Genomic DNA, 23,806 nt, shown 5'->3' on the forward strand with positions numbered 1-23,806 from the left:
ACCGTGGCGCTGTGAAACAACAGTGCTAACCACTGTGCTACCGTGCTGACCAAGTGGCTATGGAGGTGGGATGGAGGACATAAATGGCCATTGGGGGTGGTTGGGGCAGCATGACTTTGTATTGAATATTCATGGAGGGTGCGAGGGGCATAAGAGGGATGGTTGGTTGAGAGGGTGTGAGAGATGAGGGATAGAGGGCCTAACGACTGCTTAATATAAAACAGCTGAGACAAACTCAGCACTCACCTGCCCCTGCGCCTACATTCTATTTCTAGGCGTGGTGAGCCCCACTCCATCCCACACCTGTCTCCCCAGAGTGAAAATCACGTCTTTCGGTACACTTATTAGGAAGGCAAATTAGTTTGCGCTCGAACATGAATTATCTTCTGCACAAATCACAGTCAACATTGGTTAGTAAATGAATTTAAAAATACTGAAATGCAACGGATTCAAAAGGAAAAAAGTGTATAAGGCCCCAGCACAAATGGGCAGAGCAATTAATTTGTTGCAGTTTACTTACGAATTACAGTTGCCGCTACTGACACTGCTGCTTTCCTCGTCGACTTCATAGGTGGCCACAGTAGAAAATCCAAGTGGTAAAGTATCCCATTCATCAAATCTGATGCCACTGCCCAATGAGTAACTGCCTGCTGTACATTTACTGCAGGTCTGGTTTAATAATTCCAGAAACTCCCCAAATCCACAAGAAAAGGCTAGAAAACAGAAAAGATTCAAATGCATTGTCACACCTTTTCAATTTCAACCCAACAGGACATATCCAAATCCACAAGTTTGAAAACTGGTTCGCTCCAGAGAATATTGAAGGTGACCGCTGCTTCATCAGCTCCAGACAGGGTCAATCCCACCAGAGGGAACTGCCCAGGGTTTTGAAAGCTCGTCAGCATCGTTAGGGCGCGAGAATCAACAGGAAAACAACCAAACCCAAGAACGTTTAAGCTGTTCATCAATTGCCCCTTGGTCCATCTCCATGAGCCACCTTTGGTAAGAGAGGTACAGGTATGGTAGGCTGCTAGTTCTTGCATCTTAATTGTGCCATTTGAATGTTCCTCACATTGAAAGGTCTTGCAGATGCATGTGCTTTTTTATCAACAATCAAGGCTCAAGGCCTGTAATGTTGGAAATCCCTGAGACTAAAGACGATGAATGGAGAAGACAAGTAGTGATTAGGCAGAGCTAAGAGCCTTATGAGTGTTTAAGGAATGACAATTCATGACTTTCCAAAGCTTCTAGGTTCCTGGGAAAGAGTAGGACTGGGCTGATCATTGTTTCAATGGGGATGTACATACGAACATAGCAGGAACTGGCCATTCGGCCCATCGTGCCTGCTCCATCATTAAAAATGATCATGCGTGATCATCTACATCTATGCATTTCCTCCTTACTATCCCCATATCGCTTGATGCCATAAGCATCCATAAACCTATCAATTTCTGTCTTGAACATGCTCAATGATTGAACTTCCACAGCTCTCTGAGGTAGAGAATTCCAAAGATTCATCACCCTCTGACTGAAGAAATTCCTCCTCATCTTAGTCCTCAGAGACTGTGGACCCTTGTTCTATACTCGCCAGCCAGTACTAACATTCTATCCACATTACACCCAGTAAGAATTTTGTGAGTTTCAATGAGGTCACCTCTCATTCTTCAAAATTCTAGGGAATACAGACCCTGTCTCCTCACCACGAACTTATCAAGGCTCCTTAGACGCAGCTTCCAAACTCATGACCACTATCTTCCAGAAAGACAATGACAGCAGATACATGGGGACATCCCCACCTGGAAGTTCCCCTCCAAGCCACTCACCATCCTGATGTGGAAATATATCACCGCTTCTTCACTGTCACTGGGTTGAAATTCCAGAGCTCTCTCTCCCTAACAGCACTGTGGGTGTACCTACACCACATAAACAGCAGCGGTTCAAGAAGGTGGCTTATCACCACCTTTCAAAGTTCAACTAGGGATGGGTAATAAATGCTGGCCTATCCAGCGAAGCCCACATCCCAAAAATGAATTTATGAAGAAAACTCTCCTCGTACAACAATCCCGCTGTTACGGTCAGGAAGGGGTTTAATTTAAACCAGCCCCGATTTCCCCCTTCACTATCTATCTGTAAACAGAAAGATGTTTTTGATATTTGCTTTCCCCCTTTATTGTCCACAACACTTCAGTTGTGGAGTGATCCAATCCTTTATTAATAACCCCACAGCTCAATGCTCACCTGATGAAGGCTACGCTCTGAAAGCTCGTAATTCCAAACAAACCTGTTGGACTTTAACCTGGTGCTCTAAGACTGTAAGACTTCTTACGGTGCCCACCCCAGTCCAACGCCGGCATCTGCAATCATGGCTACCATCGACACTGCAAACTGCCGGCTCAAAGTGGAGAGGACCTCCAAGACGATCGTGCATATAGACATTGACATTAAGTTCATACAAAGGTGCAAGAAAGCAGACAAGGTCCCGAAATTCCCTTGAAGCAGTGGTTGACCTGCACTTTGTGGGGCCCCGTGCTCACCTTCATTTCAGGGGCCCCGGCAATGACGTCACACTCCTCACCGATGACCTCAACGCCCCCCACCCCTGCAACGACATCACTGATTAATTGCTTCAACGCTTTTTAACTTGTAAAAACACACCTGCATGAAATATTGCTGAACGGAAATCCAAGCTTAGCTCCTGTCAGAATGATGGGAAAGAGGGTGAATAGTGCGGTGTGTCTCGAGACCAGCAAACAAGCTGGTGAGCAACAAGATGGAAAATTTAGCCAATGACATCACTGCAGCGCAGGCCAGTACGGGTCAGAATGAGCCAGTCCAGTGCAGGAGCAAATACTCCATCAACAAGCTGCATACACTGCCATTCAGTATATTTCAGAGTCTCGCTCCGTTTCAAAAGTTTACTTCCTTACTTCCGCTCACAACATCAAAGACGTTATTGCCGTAAATTCACGTGAAAGGAGTGTCCAGTGAGTCCAATATCAGTGGCTCTCTTCATTGTGTTGAAAAGACTTTCTGAAGGCCAGTCTTGAGAATGACGGGGGTCAGGACTATCAGCACGTGACCACCGGCAGCCATTAGATCAGAACAGCAATCACCCATTATGAAAAACAGAATTTAAACAAGAGAATATGGAAGACGGAGAAATGTTACGCTTTTCTTGCTTCATCCCTTGTTAGCATGGCAATTTAGATAGCTTTTCTTCAATACTTCTTCACAAAATCATCAATTGCATAATTGTAGGGAAAATGCACTTTCAATCATCAATATGGCTGAACTTGTCAAATGTTCCTCACTCATTGTACTTTGCAAATACAGAAAAAGATCTTTCACCGGAAGCATTTATTACAGGTATTGTTAAAATATTACTGAACAAGTGAAAAAGCTGTACAGCCTCCTCAGAGGATTCAGCTGCAGAACTGCAGATCAAATTCAAGGAGTGACTGCAACATGGGATGAACAATACACAGGGGGCTTGCATTGTTCAGTCTGAATATCTTCCTGCCATATTTGCGGCATTATCAAAGCTCTGCCCATAACAATTTTGATGTCCTATGATTTCCAAGACAGCTGTCTCCCGGCACTCAGAAGTGTGGGATTGTAGCTGGACAAAACAAAGAAATCATTCTACACCTCCACCATCGCTGGTCACATATCTTAAAATTAATGTTAATTGGTCCACATGACTCACATCTGGTGTTGAGTCAACTATTATGGAACAGTATTTGGCATCTTTTTCTTCACTAGTGAATTGGTTTCTGAGCCACTCTGCCATTATTCTGATGAAGTCATCAGAGGTCGTGTGTGCTAAAATATTGATCTTCTCTGAGCCACAATATTGATAACTATCATGACCCCCTGGGCTACGGTGCGGTGAATTCCAGCCCCACTTGACCCAGAGTCTCAACACAAGTGAAATTAAATAATATCTTAAAATATCTGAGGCCAATAACTATAGTCACCAGGTTTGTTAATTTTTTATTTTTTTTAAATATTTTTATTCGCCTCATTTTCCACTTTTTCATCAAATATACACCCAACAAAAGAGTACCAACAATAACAAATACACTAGCAATCTCCTAACCTGCACCCCTTCAACATACAAACCCAACCCAGGCTTCTAAATTTAACACAAATAACCTATTATTAATTCCACAATAATATAATAATCATAATAATAATAATCGTTGTTATTGTCACAAGTAGACTTACATTAACACTGCAAAGAAGTTACTGTGAAAAGCTCCCAGTCGCCACATTCCGGCGCCTGTTCGGCTACACAGAGGGAGAATTCAGAATGTCCAATTCACCTAACAGCACATCTTTCGGGACTTGTGGGAGGGAACCGGAGCACCCGGAGGAAACCCACGCAGGCACGGGGAAAACGTGCAGACTCCCCACAGGCAGTGACCCAAGATGGGAATCGAACCTGGGCCCCTGGCACTGTGAAACAACAATGCTAGCCACTGTGCTACCGTGCTGCCTCATAAACTGACAAAATGTAACTGACTTTACCTAACCTCTACCCCTTTCCAACTTGTCCCACCTCATATACACATGGACAACATGGAGGGAAAGGGTGGTGGAGAGGGAAGAAAATTATAAAATAACAAGGATAAAAGATCTCTGATGCATTCTGATGGTTTTCAGTTAAGATCTTTCAGGTGTTTAAGCTTTCGCTTCAAAACTTCTTCCTTCTAGGCTTGAGAGGGTTTTCTCTGGCAGGGTCGTTTACTTGTTTTGTAGATTCAGGATCATTTTCAATTATGTAGTAAAGATGTGCCTAGCACTGACTGACTTCAGACCAATAAAAGCAGTCCTTTACTTCAGCAAAGAGAAAGAGAGAGTATCTCCTCCCTTCAACATCTAATCACTTCTAATCAACTCCCTGAGAAGGATCGTGCAGGAACCAATCACTGACTGTTGTCAGGCAGCACACTGTCCCTGGTCAACCCACAGGTTGCCAGCCAGCCAATCGCATCCACTTCCTCCAAAGCTGGATCTTAAGATTCCCAGGTTGCTGGAATCCATGGCCATATTGAAGGGTTTGGAAAAATCCGGGGCGACCAACACTGGTTGGCTTACCAATATGGCCCTCAATCTCACAAACGCTGTTTGGTGTTCCGCGGACCATACCATGTTCGCTTGTTTCCGCAACATACCCAGCACGTATTGGATTTCCACCTCTATCTGAGCTGGTTTCTGTGGGTTTAGTCGATATGGATGCTGTTTTATTGGTTTACAGTCATCCACGTCTTCATCATGATCACCACGATGTGTCCGTACAAATCTGCTTATCTTCCTGCGTCAACTTTTCTATAAGCTATAATTGTTCCTAAAGGTATAAATTCTGGAAACTGTGTGGTCAGGACTGCAGGAATGCACTGATGCCCTACCTTCATTTTGGGCACCGGTCCAATGCAATTTATCAATACCCGACTAAATGGTTCTTCAAACACCGATATGGGTAACAAATATACTGGTCTAATCACATGTTGCACTTGACCTATTTACCTATGGGGGCAGCATGGTAGCACAGTGGGCAGACTCCGCACAGACAGTGACCTGGGACTCTGGCGCTGTGACGCAACGGTGCTAACCACTGTGCTACCGTGCCACCCATTATTCTATCATACCCAGTGGAACAGATTCTGGCCATCAGGCAATGTCTTCAGGGTGGGTTTCTCCCTTCACGTCAACAGAAGGAATATTTTGCAGGTGCATTGTCATTTCAGATTCCACGTCTTGTTCAACTTTTTCAGGCGATGTAGTTTCTTCGGCAAGTCTAAGTCATCAGATAATTCACCCATTCTATTGGTGGATGAGAGTGAATGTGCAGTTTGTTCAATGCTTCAAACTTTTAAAAGTAAAATGACAAACTGTCTTTTTGTCTGGCTTCATCCTCTTGCCTCACCTTCACCTTTCTGTGTTTTTGAGCAGGCGACACTTACCGGCTGGTTCATGCCAGTGGGATGTTCCGGTGCAACCGACGGTGCACGGGTTTCCCGGCGATGTGGGGCGCAGTCCACAGGAAACGCCACTGACAGCGATGGGGCCTGAAACTCCGCCTGGCGGTCCAACTCCTCCGCCACCGAAAAACAAGCAGCAGATTCCTCGGTAAATTCCACCCTGGGGGTCGAGTCGCCTCTGCTCCCCTCGCTGCTCGACGAGGGCTACCCCGCGTCTCGACCAGCTGGCTGGCTCACTCGCCACCCACCTCGTAGCTTTTTTTGCCAATTCGCTTGGCCCTGGTGGCACCTCGCGCCTCACCTCGCTGCTGGCTGCCTGGCTATGGCCTACCCAGACCTCTTCAGGTTAAACTCGAACAGGATTTGTAAAACATGATTTCCCTTCCATAAATCCATGTCAACTCTGCCCAATCATATCATTATTTTCAAAGTGCTCAGTCATCATATCCCTGAGAACAGATTGTAACATTATCTCTACAACAGACATCAGACTAACAGGTCTGTAGTTGAATGTAGGAAATGCAGCACAGCAAGCTCCACATGTGATAATCATAGAATTCCTACAGTGCAGAAAGAGACCATTCAGCCCATCATGTCTGCACTGACCCTCGGAAAGAACACACTACCCAGGCCCACTCCACCGCCCTATCCCCGTACCCCAGTAACCCCACCTAACCTGCACACTAAGGGGCAATTTATCATGGCCAATCCACCTAACCTGCACATCCTTGGGCTGTGGGAGGAAACCGGAGCACCCGGAGGAAACCCACGCAGACGCGAGGAGAACGTGCAGACTCCGCACAGACAGTGACCCAAGGTTGGGATTGAACCCGGATCCCTGGCGCAGTGAGGCAGCAGTGCTAACCACTGTATCACCTTGCCACCCCAGGTACCCAAATAATCTTTCTGGGGTGTTGAATGATTGACAAATACCGTCCAGGACCCCGGTGAGAACTTTGCCATGCCCTGCTCCGCCATTCAGGGAAGTACTCCCTCAGCCTCTTCAGTTTGAGTAATTGATGGAAATCATTACAGGAAGTTAAAGAGGTTTGTGAAAGGTAAATAACCAGAGATTTTAGGCACGGTCAGCAACAAATGAACATATGAAGGATTAAAATTCAGCGATCGAAACTGAAAATTTGGAAAATGCTCAGCGTCTATGGTGAGAGAAAATCTACAATAGTTCATCAACTGAAATGCTACCTCTGCCCTCCTGTAAGGTGCTGCCTCGTCTGTTGAGAACTTCCAACATTTTCTATTTTCTCTTTTTATTTCATTTGATGAGAAGCCTGGTATCAGCTCTGAATAACTGTCAGTCGAATTCAAGCTGAAATCCTCAGTGTGTGTGCTCAGTTTTGTGGTGTTGGGTTAACAACTCCAATGAGATTTGCAATACCCATCATTCCCTTTGGCAATAAATCCTCCTGACATTAAAGTTCATGTTGTTCAGACAGGAGCAGATTAACAAGAGATTTATACTGATTATCGCATTTCAGTTACATCTAGCACCCTCTATTCCTGCAAGTTATCAAACTATTTTTAATATTTAGAAGAGTATATGGGCGGTATTCTACCCCCCCCCGCCCCCCCCCGCCCGCCCCCCCCCCCCCCCCCCCCCACGCCGTGTGAGAGAATAGCCGGGGCATCGCGAGAATCGCGGCGGGCCGCTCGGAGAATCGGCGCAAACGGCGAGCGGCGATTCTCCGGCCTGGATGGGCCGAGCAGCCGGCGTAAAAAATGACAGTCCCACCGGCGTCGTTCATCCCTGGTCGCTGCCGGCGGGAACTCTGCGGGAACGCTGGGGGGGGGGGGGGGGGGCTTCACCGGGGGGGCCTCCGATGGGGTCTGGCCCGCAAGCGGGCCGGCCTCTTCCCCCCCCCCCCGGGGCCTACTTCCTGGCGCGGCCGGCCCCTGAACACCGACCCCATGTTGGATCGGGGCCGGCGTGCGTAAGAAGTTCCCCGCGCATGCGCAGGATGGCGTGGCCCAACTGCGCAGGTTGGCATGCCGCCGATTTGGCACCGCGTAAGGAGGCTGGAGCGGTGTGAACCGCTCCAGCGCCGTACTGGCCCCACAGGGTCGTGCCCGGGCCCTGTTCGCGACGGCGTTCACGACAGCACGAACACTTGGCCTCAATATCGGAGAATCTCGCCCAGTACCTTTCCTACAATGCTCTTCAGCAAAAAGAATAATCATCAATGCTTAGGACTACAAAAAATCTCCCTCTCGCTCTACTGAATCCATTCAACGTGGAATAAGGAAAGATTGACTTGATGACATGCCCAAGTCTTACCCAACCAAATTTGTTTTCTGCGCGAACCTCCCCCCCCCCCATTGTTGATCTCACCATAGGACTCGTGGACTACGCGCTTCCTGATAGGGGTGGGGTGGGGGGGGGGGCACCCAGCTGGTGCTCATTACAGATTTACAGAAAAGCTGGCCCAAAGCAGGGCCTGGTGTGGTTAGTCCTCCCAGCTGTGGCTGGAGTCTGGGCGAGTTACTGCCTTGAGTAGAATATAGTATACATTTAAATAAATCTCTGTTCTACTGCCGCTGGCTTCCTCAAGTTACTAAATACTGCAGATGCTGAAAATCTGACACAAAAAGATCTGGAAAAGCTCAGCAGGCCTGGCAGCATTGGTAGAGAGAGATACAGAGGATCCTTTGCGTGGTACACGTGTTAACTCAGCTTCCCTCTCCACAGATGCTGCCAGACATGCGGAGTATTTCCAACACGTTTGTTTTTTTACCATTGCTCTCATTGTAGCATTTGTAGACTGTACGTGCAACATCACTTCTTAATCGCGAGTCATGAAGCGATTTCTCGAACAGAGCAGATTGATTAACAAGTTCTGAATTGGAATTGACTGTAATCTTGAATTAAGCAGCAAGTAAAACATGTTTACCAACTGACTTCCAGCAATGGCTCATTAATCAAACAGAGGTCAAAAAGCAAACTCCAATACAAATTTGACAATTTAGCAACTCCAGTATCATGAGCCACCCATATGTGTGTGTGTTCATATATATATTTACAATTATATTTCCATGATAATTAATCCAATAAAGACTTCATTCTGAAGCAAGTTTGACAATGTAATGGAAATGGAAAGAAGTAATTCTGTCTGTTAGGCCTGCTTTTTTCACTACACTAGACGCAGTTTTCATCATTATGGACTATATACAATCAGAGGTTCAAAAAGCCCAGACAAAGGCCATTTGGCCCACCTCGTCTATACTGGCTCCTTGAAAGTGCTACCCAACTAGACCAACTCTACTTCTCTTCCCCATAGCCCAGCAAGTGTTTCCTTTGCAAAATAATTATTTTTGTAAGTAATTATTGAATATGCTCTTCTTCTCCCTTTTCAGGCAATGCTTTCCAAACCAGGACAACTCACTGCATTAAAACAATCCACAGCTGCAATTCTCCCGAAACAATTTTTGAAGTGTGGTCTTTTAAAATTATTTTTTACAGGATGTGGTCTTCGCTGCTAGGCCAGCATTCGTTGCCCTCCACTAATTGCCCTTGAGAAGGTGGTGGTGAGCCGGCTTCTTGAACCGCTGCAGTCCATGTGGTGTAGGTACACCCACTATGCTGTTAGGAAGGGAGTTCCAGGATGTTGATTCAGCGACAGTGAAGGAAAGGCGATATATTTCCAAGTCAGGACAGTGAGTGACTTGGAGGGGAACCTCCAGGTGGTGGGGTTCCCAGGTATCTGCTGCTCTTGTCCTTCTAGATAGTAGTGGTCATGGGTTTGAAAGGTGCTGCCCAAGGAGACTAAAGTGAATTCCTGCAGTGCATCTTGTAGATAGTAGACACGGCTGCGACTGGGCATCGGTGCTGAAGGGAGCGAATGTTTGTGGAAGGGGTGCCAATCAAGCGGGGCTGCTTTGCCCTGGATGGTGTTGAGCTTCTTCGAGTGCTGTTGGAGCTGCACTCACTCAGGCAAGTAGAGAGTATTCCCTCACACTCCTGACTTGTGCCTTGTAGATGGTGGACAGGCTTTGGGAGGTCAGTTACTCGCTGCAGGATTCCCACCCAGCCTCTGACCTGCTCTTGTAGCCGCAGGATTTATATGATTGATCCAGTTCAGTTTCTGGTCAATGGTAACCCCCAGGGTGTTGATAGTGGGGGATTCAGTGATGGTGATGTCATTGAATGTCAAGGGGCGGTGGTTAGATTCTCTCTTATTGGAGATAGTCATTGCCTGGCACTTGTGTGGTGTGAATGTAACTTGCCACTTGTCAGCCCAAGCCTGGATATTGCTGCATTTGCAAGTTGACTGTTTCAGTGTCTGAGGAGTTGCGAATGGGGCTGAACACTGTGCAATCATCAACGAACATCCGCACTTCTGACCTTATGTTGGAAGGAAGGTCATTGATGAAGCAGCTGAAGATGGTTGGGCCTAGGACACTACGCTGAGGCACTCCTGCAGTGATATCTTGGGGCTGAGATGACTGACCTTCAACAGCCACAATTACCTTCCTTTGTGCCAGGTATGACTCCAACCAGCGTGAGTTTTCCCCCTGATTCCCATTGGTTCTTTAGCTCGGGCTCCTTGATGCCATATTCGGTCTAATGCTGCCTTAATCTCAAAGGCTTCACTCTGGCCTCACCCCTGGCATTCAGCTCTTTTGTCCATCTTTGAACCAAGGCTGTAATGAGGTCAGGGCAGCACGGTAGCACAAATGGATAGCACTGTGGCTTCACAGCGCCAGGGTCCCAGGTTCAATTCCCCGCTGGGTCACTGTCTGTGCGGAGTCTGCACGTTCCCCCCGTGTCTGCGAGGGTTTCCTCCGGGTACTCCAGTTTCCTCCCACAGTTCAAAGACGTGCAGGTTAGGTGGATTGGCCATGATAAATAGACCATAGAACATTACAGCGCAATACAGGCCCTTCGGCCCTCGATGTTGCGCCGAACTGTGAAACCACTCTAAAGCCCATCTATACTATTCCCTTATCGTCCATATGTCTATCCAATAACCATTTGAATGCCCTTAATGTTGGCGAGTCCACTACTGTTGCAGGCAGGGCATTCCAATCCCTTACTACTCTCTGAGTAAAGAATCTACCTCTGTCATCTGTCCTATATCTATCTCCCCTCAATTTAAAACTATGTCCCCTCGTGCTAGACATCACCATCCGAGGAAAAAGGCTTTCACTGTCCACCCAATCCAATCCTCTGATCATCTTGTATGCCTCAATTAAGTCACTTCTTAACCTTCTTAACTCTAATGAAAATAGCCTCAATCCCTCAGCCTTCCCTCATGAGATCTTCCCCATATACCAGGCAACATTCTGGTAAATCTCCTCTGCACCCTTTCCAATGCTTCCACGTCCTTCCTATAATGCGGCGACCAGAATTGCATGCAATACTCCAAATGCGGCCGCACCAGAGTTTTGTACAGCTGCAACATGACCTCATGGCTCCAAAACACAATCCCTCTACCAATAAAAGCTAACATACCGAAAGCCTTCTTAACAACCCTCTCAACCTGGGTGGCAACTTTCAGGGATCTATGTACATGGACACCGAGATCTCTCTGCTCATCCACACTGCCAAGAATCTTACCATTAGCCCAGTACTCGGTCTTCCTGTTATTCCTTCCAAAATGAATCACCTCACACTTTTCTGCATTAAACTCCATTTGCCACCTCTCAGCCCAGCGCTGCAGCTTATCTATGCCCCTCTGCAACTTGTAACATCCTTCAGCACTGTCCACAACTCCACTGACTTTAGTGTCATCTGCAAATTTACTCACCCATCCTTCTACGCCCTCCTCCAGGTCATTTATAAAAATGACAAACAGCAGTGGCCCCAAAACAGATCCTTGTGGTACACCACTAGTAACTGGACTCCAGTCTGAACATTTCCCATCAACCACCACCCTTTGCCCTCTTCCAGCTAGCCAATTTCTGATCCAAACTGCTAAATCACCCTGAATCCAATGCCTCAGTATTTTCTGCAATAGCCTACCGTGGGGAACCTTATCAAACGCGTTACTGAAATCCATATACACCACATCAACTGCTTTACCCTCATCCACCTGTTTGGTCACCTTCTCAAAGAACTCAATAAGGTTTGTGAGGCACGACCTACCCTTCACAAAACCGTGTGACTATCTCTAATCAAATTATTCCTTTCCAGATGATTATACATCCTATCTCTTATAAACCTTTCCAAGACTTTGCCCACAACATAAGTAAGGCTCACTGGTCTATAGTTACTGGGGTTGTTTCTACTCCCCTTCTTGAACAAGGGGACAACATTTGCTATCCTCCAGTCTTCTGGCACTATTCCTGTAGACAAAGATGACTTAAATATCAAAGCCAAAGGCTCAGCAATCTCCTCCCTAGCTTCCCAGAGAAATTGCCCTTAGTGACCAACAAAAATGTTAAAAAGGGTTATGGGGATACGGTGGAAGTGAAAGTTTAAGTGTGTCGGTGCAGACTCGATGGGCCAAATGGCCGCCTTCTGCACTGTATGTTCTATGTTCAGGAGCTAGGAGCTGAGTGACCCTGGCGGAACCCAAACTGAGTGTCCGTGAGCAGGTTATTGCCGAGTAAGTGCTTCTTGATAACACTGTTGATGACCACTCTCATCACTTTACTGGTGATCGAGAGAGGACCATTGAGCAGTAATTGTCTGTGCTAGAATTGTCGTACTTAGAGTGTGCAAGACACACCTGGGCAATTTTCCACATTGACGGGTTGCCGGGTAGATACCAATGTTGTAGCTTCAATGGGTAGGGGCACGGCATGTTCTGGAGCACAAGTTGTCATTACTATTTCTGGCCCCCAACTTTCAGGTCAACCTCCTTCAGGACCCCCTTAGTGATACCAACCTGGCACTCCTGGGTGCCTGGGCACTCTCCAGGCATGTCCCTGACCACCCAGGCTTCTCTGGCCTCCGAGCCCCCCAGCATGGTCATTGCATCTGGTCTTCATTTTTGCAGCCCAGTACTGATTCCCGCCAGCAGGTGAGGGAATTGGAGGGACCGAGTGAATCATGGATAGTTTAATGATGATCATAGAATTTACAGTGCTGAAGGAGGCCATTCGGCCCATCAAATCTGCACCAGCCCTTGGAAAGGGTACCCCACCCAAGCCTGCACCTCCACCCTATCCCTGTATCCCAGTAACCCCACTTGACCATTTTTGGACACTAAGGGCAATTTAGCATGACCAATCCACCTAATCTGCACATTTTTGGATTGTGGGAGGAAACCGGAGCACCCGGAGGAAACCCACGCAGACACGGGGATAGCGTGGACTCCGCACAGTGACCCAAGCCGGGAATCGAACCTGGGACATGATGTAATATTCTAATCTGGTTCATGTGGTCGCTGGGCATGAACCAAATTACGTTGCTCAAAATGAGTTCTCCCTGGCGCAAATCGCATTGGGGCCCACGCGCAAGAGTCTCCGGCCGTAACGCAATTTGCACCTGCATGGGCGAGGTTGGAGAATCCCCACCCCCTCCCCCACTTCTCCCTTACGGTTCTTTTGCCAACCACCCTCTGGTAACCAACCCACCTGCCAGTGGAAACGGATTCTTCTGCTTTAGTCTATCAGAATCTTTCTAAATGTTGAAGTGAAGTAAAATTGGGCCATGAGTAACGGAAACAGATCCACAGCCAATTGACCACCAACCTTATAATGTAGGGGGGAGCAGTGGGATTTTCACCTGTAATCCACGATCCCAGAGTATTTTCAATAAAAATCTGGAATTAAAAGCCTAACGATCACCATGAGACCATTGGCAATTGTCGTAAAAACCCATTTGGTTTTGTCAATGCCCTTTAGGAAAGGAAATCTGCCGTTTAGGCTGTCGGGTCCACATCTGACTCCAGACCCACAACAATGTGGTTGACTCTTAAATGTCCTCTGAAATGGCCGAGCAAACCATTCAGTTCAAAGGGAAATTAGGGATGGAAACATATGTTGGTCCCACCATGCTCACAGCCAATGATTGAATAAACAAACGTAGAAGGAATTCTGGACGTGTGACTCAGGCTACAGATGGGCACCTTGCTTCACACTCTTGGCAAACACAGATTTATTTTTGGGGGGATGGAGAACAGAATTGTTTCAGGTTATTTGTGGGAATTTTAAAGAAATTTTGATGCCGATACAAAAGAAACAAGTCAGAGAAACTGAAAACCACAATGGTTGAATTAGGACAAAAGGAAAAATAAATACTTCTTCGGCAAAAAGGATTTAAGTAAGCAATGGGGTGTTCAGAAAACAATTTGAGGATAACCGGGGCTGGATTCTCCATTTGGGAGGCTAGGGCACGAATCAACGGCCTCGTCGCGTCCGACTTGGTGTCCGGACGAGGCTGTTGAATCTCACAAGATTTGCAATGCTCAAAATGTCTCGCGAGATTCTCACTGGGCAAGATCCAGATGTGCATATTTAAATGAGCCATTTTAATATGTATTCACCGGATTCACCTGGGGCTCGGGATTCGCCGGCAGCACCTGGGTGACCTTGACAAGGCAGCCGTTCAGTACTGGTCCACACTAACATGGATCAGCCATTATGGCACCTGGGGGGTCTCCCAGGCCATTGGAGACTGCCAGATGGTCAGGTATTGGTCAGGGTGACACCCTGGCACTTTCACTGGCACCTGGGCACCAGGGTGACAGGCTGGCAGGGCCAATACGCCAGATTGTTGGAGCCTGGCAGGGGCCATTCCCAGAAAAGGGAGGGTGATGGGGGTATGAAGAGTGGAGGGGCAGAAGGCGGTATGAAGTGCCTTATAAAGGTTGGGGTGGTGATGGTGGAGCCCTGAAAGGAGGGGGGCAAAACTGAGGGTGGGGGGGTCTGAACAAGGTGGGGGGCCCCTCACCGACCCCATAGGGGGTGTCCTCAGTTGGGGTGATGGGGGAAAACCCATGTCTTCGGGAGGTGGCATTGTCCATGGGTGGGGGTGTGGAGGACCCTGAAGCTCATTCAAACCTTTCAAAATGGTGCTGTGATCTCGGAGCAGCCGGTGTCACGGACGTCAGCTCCCAGTGATGAAAAAAATGTCACCCAAAAGCCAGCGGGAAACACCCCGCCAAACCCACCCAAAATCATACTTTACAAATTTTTGGGTTGAATCGCGCCCAACATTCTCGGGATGGAAATGAATCGCCGCTTATTTGCACTCACACTGGGAGTGGCAGCCAGAGGCAATTTACTATCCCTAGCCATGTAAATTTATGCACGGTGGTGATTGCAAGGGAATCCCTGGTGAATCCCACTGTCGGGAAGGCATTTTGAGTGGCGGCTGGCCCCTCGACCCGCCCCCCCACCCCCCCCCCGGCAAGGCAATTCGCCCCCCACCACAGGATTTGCTGGGTCACTCCCCTCCACAGTATGTGGGTGACCTGACCCCCCACCAAAGACCCCAAAAATAGTCGCCCCACCAGAAGCCACTCCGTAACACAGCACCCTGCCAGAGACCCCCCTATAACAGAGACCCCCCCATAACGGAGACCCCCCCATAACAGAGCCCCCCCATAACAGAGCCCCCCCCATAACCGAGCCCCCCCATAACAGAGACCCCCCCATAACAGAGACCCCCCCATAACAGAGACCCCTCATAACAGAGACCCCCATAACAGAGCCCCCTACCAGAGGCCACTCCATAACAGATCACCCTGCCAGAGGTCCCCCATAACAGAGCCACCCCCACATTTAAGAGACCCCTCATATCAGAGACCTCTGCCTGGAAACCAGAGAGCAATCCGGACAGAGAAAACAAATCACTGCTTTAAAGCCTCAGACAGAGCGAGCAGCAGCTGTAAATTCCGAGAAATCAAAAACCACATCAGCTGGGTTTAAACCCCCTCAGATCTTTGATCTGCAAGGCTTTTATTCACATCAATGAGAAATTGGTTGCATGGTTTGTTGAATTTGATTTCCCTTCACGCTTGAATGGATCTCGGGTTCCCTGCTGTGAAACTAACCACAATGTTTGTCATAGAATTTACAGTGCAGAAGGAGGCCATTCGGCCCATCCAGTCTGCACCGGCCCTTGGAAAGAGCACCCTACCCAAGCCCACACCTCCACCCTATCCCCATAACCCAACCTAACCTTTTTAGACACTAAGGGCAATTTGTAAACATCTACCGATGACTTACAGCTCCTGGCCACATCAAAAGCAACAAAATGCTTTTCCCTCAGCAGAAATCACTGCTTGAAAACGTATTGAAGTAATTACACTTTTCATTTCTTCCAATGAACAGTTCAAACAGTAACTTACAGCATTCTCTGCCTTTGATTGGTTCAGGCAATCCTGTGCACTTTCCAGGAGATTTAGGAATAGCAACTCTCCACCGGGAGCCAGTGTTATCACACTCCGTGTACTCAAAGTGGTAATCGTTCTGTATTAAAAGATACAAATACAAGATGAATGTCTGTTACATAAAAAACTACAGAAGTGACCTGGAGCATCACAACACCTGCCAGAAATAGTAGGGGGGGGGGGGGGAGACACCTTCCAAAATTCAGACACAATTAGCTGTGCTTTGATGGTCACTAATATTATGATGTTCATGGTTTTTATAATGAAGATACAAAAGCATTAGATATCAACATGCGAACAAAGAGCAGGAAGCGGCCATTCAGCCCCTCGAGTCTGCTTTGCCTTTCAACATGCTCATAGCTGATCAGGCGGTAACCTCAAATCTGCACCTCGCCTACCCCCGATAATCTGCAAGCTTGAGGAACAGCACCTCATCTTCCAAATAGGCACTTCACAGCCTTCTGGACTCAACAGTGAGTTCAACAATTTCAGACCTTGAACTCTGTCCCATTTTGATTCAGCTTTTTTGCCACATTTACTGGTTTTTCTTTGCCAGAATTCTCCGGTCGTTGGGATTCACTTTTCCCACTGGCAGCACAATCCCACCGCCAGCGGGTTTCACGGCAGAGTGGGATGGTTACAATGGGAAAACCCATTGACAAGCGGCAAGAGGCTAAAATCCTGCTGCCAACGAACTGCACGGCTGGAGGGTTGGAGAATCCTGCCCCTTGCTTTCATTTTAGGGCAGAACCATTCTTTACTCTGCCATTAACACTCACCTTAACATTAATACTCACCTTAACCTTAACACTCACCTTAACATTAATACTCACCTTAACATTAACACTCACCTTAACATTAATACTCACCTTAACATTAACACTCACCTTAACGTTAACACTCACCTTAACGTTACCATTCACCTTAACATTAATACTCACCTTAACATTAATACTCACCTTAACATTAACACTCACCTTAACATTAATACTCACCTTAACATTAACACTCACCTTAACATTAACGCTCACCTTAACATTAACGCTCACCTTAACATTAACACTCACCTTAACATTAACACTCACCTTAACGTTACCATTCACCTTAACATTAATACTCACCTTAACATTAATACTCACCTTAACATTAACACTCACCTTAACATTAATACTCACCTTAACATTAACACTCACCTTAACATTAATACTCACCTTAACATTACCATTCACCTTAACATTAATACTCACCTTAACATTAACGCTCACCTTAACATTAATGCTCACTTTAATATTAACACTAACCTTAACATTAACACTCAGCTTAACATTAACACTCAGCTTAACACTAATATTCACCTTATTATTAACGGCACCTTAACATTAATACTCACCTTAACATTAACACTCACCTTAACATTAACACTCACCTTAACATTAATACTCACTTTAATATTAACACTCACCTTAATATTAACAGTCACCTTAACATTAACACTCACCTTAACATTAATACTCACCTTAACATTAATACTCGCCTTAACATTAACGCTCACCTTAACATTAATGCTCACTTTAATATTAACACTAACCTTAACATTAATACTCACCTTAACAAATGCTCTGTTTCTGTAACAAAACAATTACCACTCCCCTTTGCTTTTCTGCTACATGGCATTTTCATCATTTAATCTTTCCTGACCTCTGCCCTATCTCAGATCATCCCTTTGTTCTTCCTCCCTCGACCCCTTCGGACGACATAAAACCCATCACATTTCTTCAGTTGTAAAGAAGTGATATTAGACTCAGATCGGTAACTCTACTTCTCTCCCTACAGCTACAGACTGATTGAAGATGGGGGCCTGTCTAATAATATAGATAGCAGCATCGGCTCTGGATGTGTGACACATTCCTGTTAAATTGTGTTCTCACTTAGCTTAATTAGAAACTCAGTCAAACGCTGGACTGCTTCATAAACGCAACAAGTTATATTTATATTGCGCCTTTCATGTAATGAAACATCCCAAGAGCCTCACAGGAGCATTATAAAACAAATTATGATGGCTTAGCCACATAAGGAGATATTTGGTTAGATTGTAATTTAAAGTTTATAATTTAAGGAGTGCCCTGAAGGAGGGAAGCAGTGTAGAGAGGCTGAGAGGGTTATCAGGGAATCCCAGAGCGTGGGGCACAGGGCTTCCGGTTGGAGCAATTAAAATGGCGATGCACAAGTAGCCAGATTTAGACGCGCACAGATATCGCACAAAGTGAGGCTGGAAGAGAAGGGCTGGTAGGGAGGGGCAGGGCCATTGAGGGATTTGAAACCAAAGATGGGAATTTTAAAATGAAGGTGCTGCTTGACCAGGAGCCAGGTCAGCGGGTACATGAGGGGAGGGGCGAGCGGGATTCGCTGCAAGTTAAGACACAGAGGGAGCGATCTGCCGGCCACATCGCGCCCCAATGGGAAACCTCCCGCGGGGTTGCCGACAGCCAGGACACCTCGTGGGATCTAGGCAAGTCTCGCGAGGCATCGGGTTCAGGGACCCGCCCACAATGGGCGGGACCATTCCGCGCGCAAGCAAGTAGGCCTTGAACCTACTTGAGGCCTACTTACCTGGCATCTACCGGCCAGCAGCCGGGTGCCATTCAGTACTCCTCCACACAAACGTGGACCAGGCGGAACGCAGCCCAGGTGTCTCCCAAGCCACAGGACACCCCTGGAAGGCCAGGGACAGTGCACGGTAGCCCCATGGGCCCCCCTCTGGAATGCGGGCACCTTGACACTGCCGAGCTGGCTCCTTCACACTGCCACCCTGGTGCTGCCAAGGTGCCCAGAAGGCACTGCCAAGCCAGCAAGAGCACTGCCAGGATAGCAGTGCTCGGGTGCCTTGATGCCAGTGTGGCACTGCCAAGAGTCAGGGCCCAAAGGAAACCATGACCATGAAAGGAGGGTGGAGGGGGGTGATGGATGGTGGGGAGGTGCAGGGCAGGCGAGCGGGGTCCTCAGGGAGGATGCGGGGGTAAAGGGTGGGCTCCTGGAAGGGGGTGTGGGTGGGCCTGAAGAAGGGGGCCTCCAGGGACCATAGTGGGCTGTCCTCACTTGGGTGGGTGTGGGGAAGTGTCCATGTGTGGGTGGGGTATATGGGGGGACCCACAAACTCACTTGGAGATCAGGGCACACTTTCAAAATGGCGGCCTGATCTTGGAGTTCAGCTCTCCAGTGCTAACAAAAAATTCTCAGTGCGGGCTAAACCGGTGAGAAACTCCCCAGGGCCCAAAAAAGTGACTAAGGGCCCGATCTCTCGCGACACTGAGGAGTTCCAGCAAGCGGAGCTTCTCGGTGCACAAAACTGGGCTGTGTGCGGCCTCGGCAATGTGGACTTCACTGGCAGAACCAGCGAGGAACTCCCAGAGAAAACCGCCACAGATGACACTTAGAAACCTTTCCTTGAAATGGCGCCCAGAGTATTGAATGATCTCAAGTTCATGGAAGGCAGAATGTGAGAGAGACCAGTCAGTAATGTGACAGAGACCAGTCAGCTGTGCACTGAAGCAGCGGAGCCTCAGGGGGTAATAAAGGCACGAACGAGGGTTTCAGCAGTAGATGAGCGGAGACAGGCGAGAAGTCGGTCAATGTTACGGAGATGGAAAGTGGCAGTCTTACCGACAGGGTGAATACGAGGTCAGAAGCTCATCTCGGGATCAACGGTTACACCAAGTTGTGAACAGACTGGCTATTTATCCACACTAACTCCTCGATCTCTTAATCTTGTAGCACATGTTTATTATTTTACATTTATCCATCTAGAAGCGGAGTTTAACAAGTGCAGGATTTCTGCGTCTGCTTGCTCCGTTCTCAATCAGAGCTGAAACCGATCCTGATATCTGCAAACTTGAAGATTTTATTTACAACACCTTCAAGAAAGATAAATACATAAAATTTGATTTCGCCCCCCCCCCCCTCTAAAATCCCAAGAGGGGAAAGCAGGAATTATTGGGCCGTACATATTCGGAGAGTGGTATCAGCGCGAGTGTGCCAGCACTGTCAGCTGCGGTGTGCATAAAGAAAGGAATTTAAGGTACTTTAGGATTGGAATTTTAAAAACTGCAGCTTAAGTCCCTTAACTCCATGGTAAGTAAAAGTAATTAAATAATAATATTTATTATTGTCACAAGTCGGCTTACATTAACGCTGCAATGAAGTTACTGTGAAAGTCCCCTAGTCGCCACTGTGGTGGTATACATCACTGTAAGTGCACAAAGGGTTAATGTATACACTACACCTAGCTAAACACTAGAGGGAACACCAGAGACATGATACACAGTCAACCAATAGGTCAGTAAGATAGGACACGACCAATGGGCAGTCACGATCCACACACAGGTGACACTACCACAGGAGGGCATTACACCAACCCATATAAAAGGACACATCACACATGCTCAGTCTTTTTCCAGTGGAGACACTCAGTGAGTACAGACACAGGGTTGATTGAACATCACACCCACCACGTGGATTGGAGCAGACTGGTTCGTCAGTCTGAGTAGCTACAGCAGGATTAACAGTAGCGTCGAATTCAAGTAGGAGAATTGTTAATAGTTTAATAAACGTGTTAAAGCTATCTCCAAGTCTGAACCTTCCTTTGTCAGAGTGCACATCAAGGAAGCAGCTGATGCTACGTCAAGAGCAGAACTAAACATGGACACTCTGGCACCTGTTCGAGTACACAGAGGGAGAATTCAGAATGGCCAAATCACCTAACAAGCACGTCTTTCGGCACTTGTGGGAGGAAACTGGAGCACCCGGAGGAAACCCACGCAGAACGTGCAGACTTTACACAGGCAGTGACCCAAGCCGGGAATCAAACGTGGGACCCTGGCGCTGTGAAGCAACAGTGCTACCCACTGTGCTACCGTGCCTCCAAGGCATGGGTCCCTATCATTGACTGCTGCACCATTGCCTGTAATAATCCTCCCATGAATTTCCGACTCAAAAGGCACAGCTCGCAGTAAATTTGATGCATTATTTCCTGTGAAACCAAGATCATTTTGCAGCCTCAGTCTAAAAACGATACATTTTTTTGGAAAACCCATGCCAGATATGGAAGGCTGTAAGTGCCTCCACTACTTTCAGCAGCTCACGATTCTTGGGAACGAGCCCAGGATAAGGATTGGGAGTGGCGAGAAGAAAGAGTTCCTGTTGTACTAGGATTTACAATGAACATTAGGCCTGAACCAGGCTTTGCTATATACCCCACGGAAAGTCACTGTCCAGCCTCTGCGGCAATTATTAGACATTCAGAGAGGGCATCAGAGGAGCACCAATAGCTGTGACACTGTAGCAACAGACACAAGTGCCCTCAGGAAGCAGACCCGAGGACAAAATTAATTGCAGCAAGAACCAAACAAGTGTGAATTTCTCATTTTTCACAAATCTAATTCAAAAACCATTTTACTGAAACAAGAACGAGGGGTTTAACTTTGCTGCTCTTTAATTTTGCTGATAAATGTATAGTTTCCTTGTTTGTTAAGCTGCAATCTGGACTAAAACAGCAGCAAGAACTGGGATCGCATTCAGTGACAAGGATGCCACTTGCTGGATTTGCTTTTATTTTATACGGACTGGCCTGTCCCTCTTCCTATAATATGCTGCATCACCTGCCTTCCATGCTGCTGAGCAGAAATCTCACACGGAACACTAAGCAGCAATATACAACACAAGCGGGCGATTTAAATTTGGCAAGGAGCTGTAAAGCGTTCAAAACAAATAATTTCCTTCCCGAATATGTTGTGCAGAAATTCAAGAGCTATCCAAAAATAAGGTAAATAAATGTAGCACACATACGTCTCCAAGATTGTCCCAGCCAACACATTCAAATGAAAATACCAAAATGTTTCAAATGTTTAAGAGTCATCAAGTGGAAAGTGAGGTCCATTTCATTTCCACTCCCCTCAACACCAGCGGCCCCACCCAGTTCAGGCACAGCCCAGAGAAACTGACTGCTCTCCCTTGATAAAACTGAGAGCCAACACTTTTAAGAAAATAAACCATTGTATTCCAACTTAAAATTGTTCTTGCGTGTGGGGGAAAAAAGCCATCAAACGTGTGATCTTTAGCTACTCCGAAGAAAAAGCTGGCGTGTTTGTTTGAATGAGATGAGATACTTTATGATTATGGGCTTATCTGTTTCCTCCAGTTACAATTCACTCAACGTGGAATAGTGCCAAATGAAATTTGCACAGAGGGCTTGCTTTTGGCTACAGTTCAAGAGTAAAGTTCATTTCTGCGAACGTAATTCACTCAGGGAATTAAGGCCACCGATCTTCAAAAAAGGACTTGGGTAATCATTTACTCCAGCAACTTTTGTGCAAAGTTAATTCATTCTCAGAGTTTCTGCCAGAGTATAGGGGGAAGAGAGAAATATTTGTGTACCCCTTCAGCTGAAGAATATGCCATCTGCTTTAACGCTAACGTGGCAACAATTCCAACCCTCTCGCTGCCCAATCTATACCTTGGCCTATCGCTGCACTCCATTTGACCCTGGGATGAGCTGCCAACCCCAAGTGCTCTCCATCACCTCCACATATCACAGGCCTCTGTTCCTATCTCACCCAGTCTGCTGCTGAAACTCTCAGCCATGCAATTTATCACCTCCAGACTCGACCCGTTCAGCTGTTCTCACTGATCTCCCATCCTTCAAACTCAAAAACATTCAGTTCCCAAACTCTGCTCCGGATAGCCTCTTCTGCACCATGCTACTCACTCAGCAGCCATCTGGTCTACAGTGGTACCCAGCCCCCTTCACCTCAAGTTTTAAATTCTCATCCTTACAGGTTTATGCCCTAACCTCCCACAGTCAGACATCCACTACCAACTTACCCCAGCCGATCTCTCTCGTTCATCTAACTCTGGTCTCTTGTGCACTTCCACTTCCCGTTCATTTGTGGCCATTCATTCAACAGGCCATATCCCGTGTTCTGGAATCCCCTCCCCAAAGCTTTCTGTCTCTCTTATCTCTATCCATCTCTCTATCTCTTTATATCTCTTTATATCAGTGTGTTTAGCACACAGGGCTAAATCACTGTCTTTTAAAGCAGACCAGGGCAGGCCAGCAGCACAGTTCAATTCCCGTACCAGCCTCCCCGAACAGGCGCCGGAATGTGACGACTAGGGGCTTTTCACAGTAACTTCATTGAAGCCGACTTGTGACAATAAGCGATTTTCCATTTCCTTTTCCTTCTCTATCTTGATTTTAGGCCCTACTTAAAAACAAGCTCTTTGACCAAATCGTATCTCCTCCTTTATTTGGAGATCCATTTTCATCCAATTGCACTTCTGTGATGTGCCATAGGTGTTGATCTATGCTAAAGCTATGACATAAACACAAGCTCTTGTAATTACACTCATACATTTCAATCATTTTAACGCACACAGCACAGAGGAATATAAATGATCTTCAGAATTTGACTTCAAACTCTGGGCCGTCTACAAGCTCTCATATATATGAAATTCACACTTCCAATCAAC

General features: G+C 46.9%; 1 protein-coding gene across 1 annotated transcript in view; it reads right to left on the minus strand.

The window, feature by feature from the left end:
- elapor2b (endosome-lysosome associated apoptosis and autophagy regulator family member 2b) overlaps positions 1 to 23,806 on the minus strand; it is a 142,458-nt gene that overhangs the window by 66,379 nt on the left and 52,273 nt on the right. Inside the window, exons 2-3 of the mRNA XM_072470945.1 lie at positions 16,241 to 16,361; positions 521 to 713 (exon numbers count right to left, since the gene is read on the minus strand). Of these exons, the coding sequence (XP_072327046.1) occupies positions 521 to 713; positions 16,241 to 16,361 (314 nt within the window). The remainder of the gene's footprint in view (positions 1 to 520; positions 714 to 16,240; positions 16,362 to 23,806) is intronic.

This window comes from Scyliorhinus torazame, chromosome 13, assembly GCF_047496885.1.
Source record: "Scyliorhinus torazame isolate Kashiwa2021f chromosome 13, sScyTor2.1, whole genome shotgun sequence".
In the NCBI taxonomy this organism is placed as follows: Eukaryota; Metazoa; Chordata; class Chondrichthyes; order Carcharhiniformes; family Scyliorhinidae; genus Scyliorhinus; species Scyliorhinus torazame.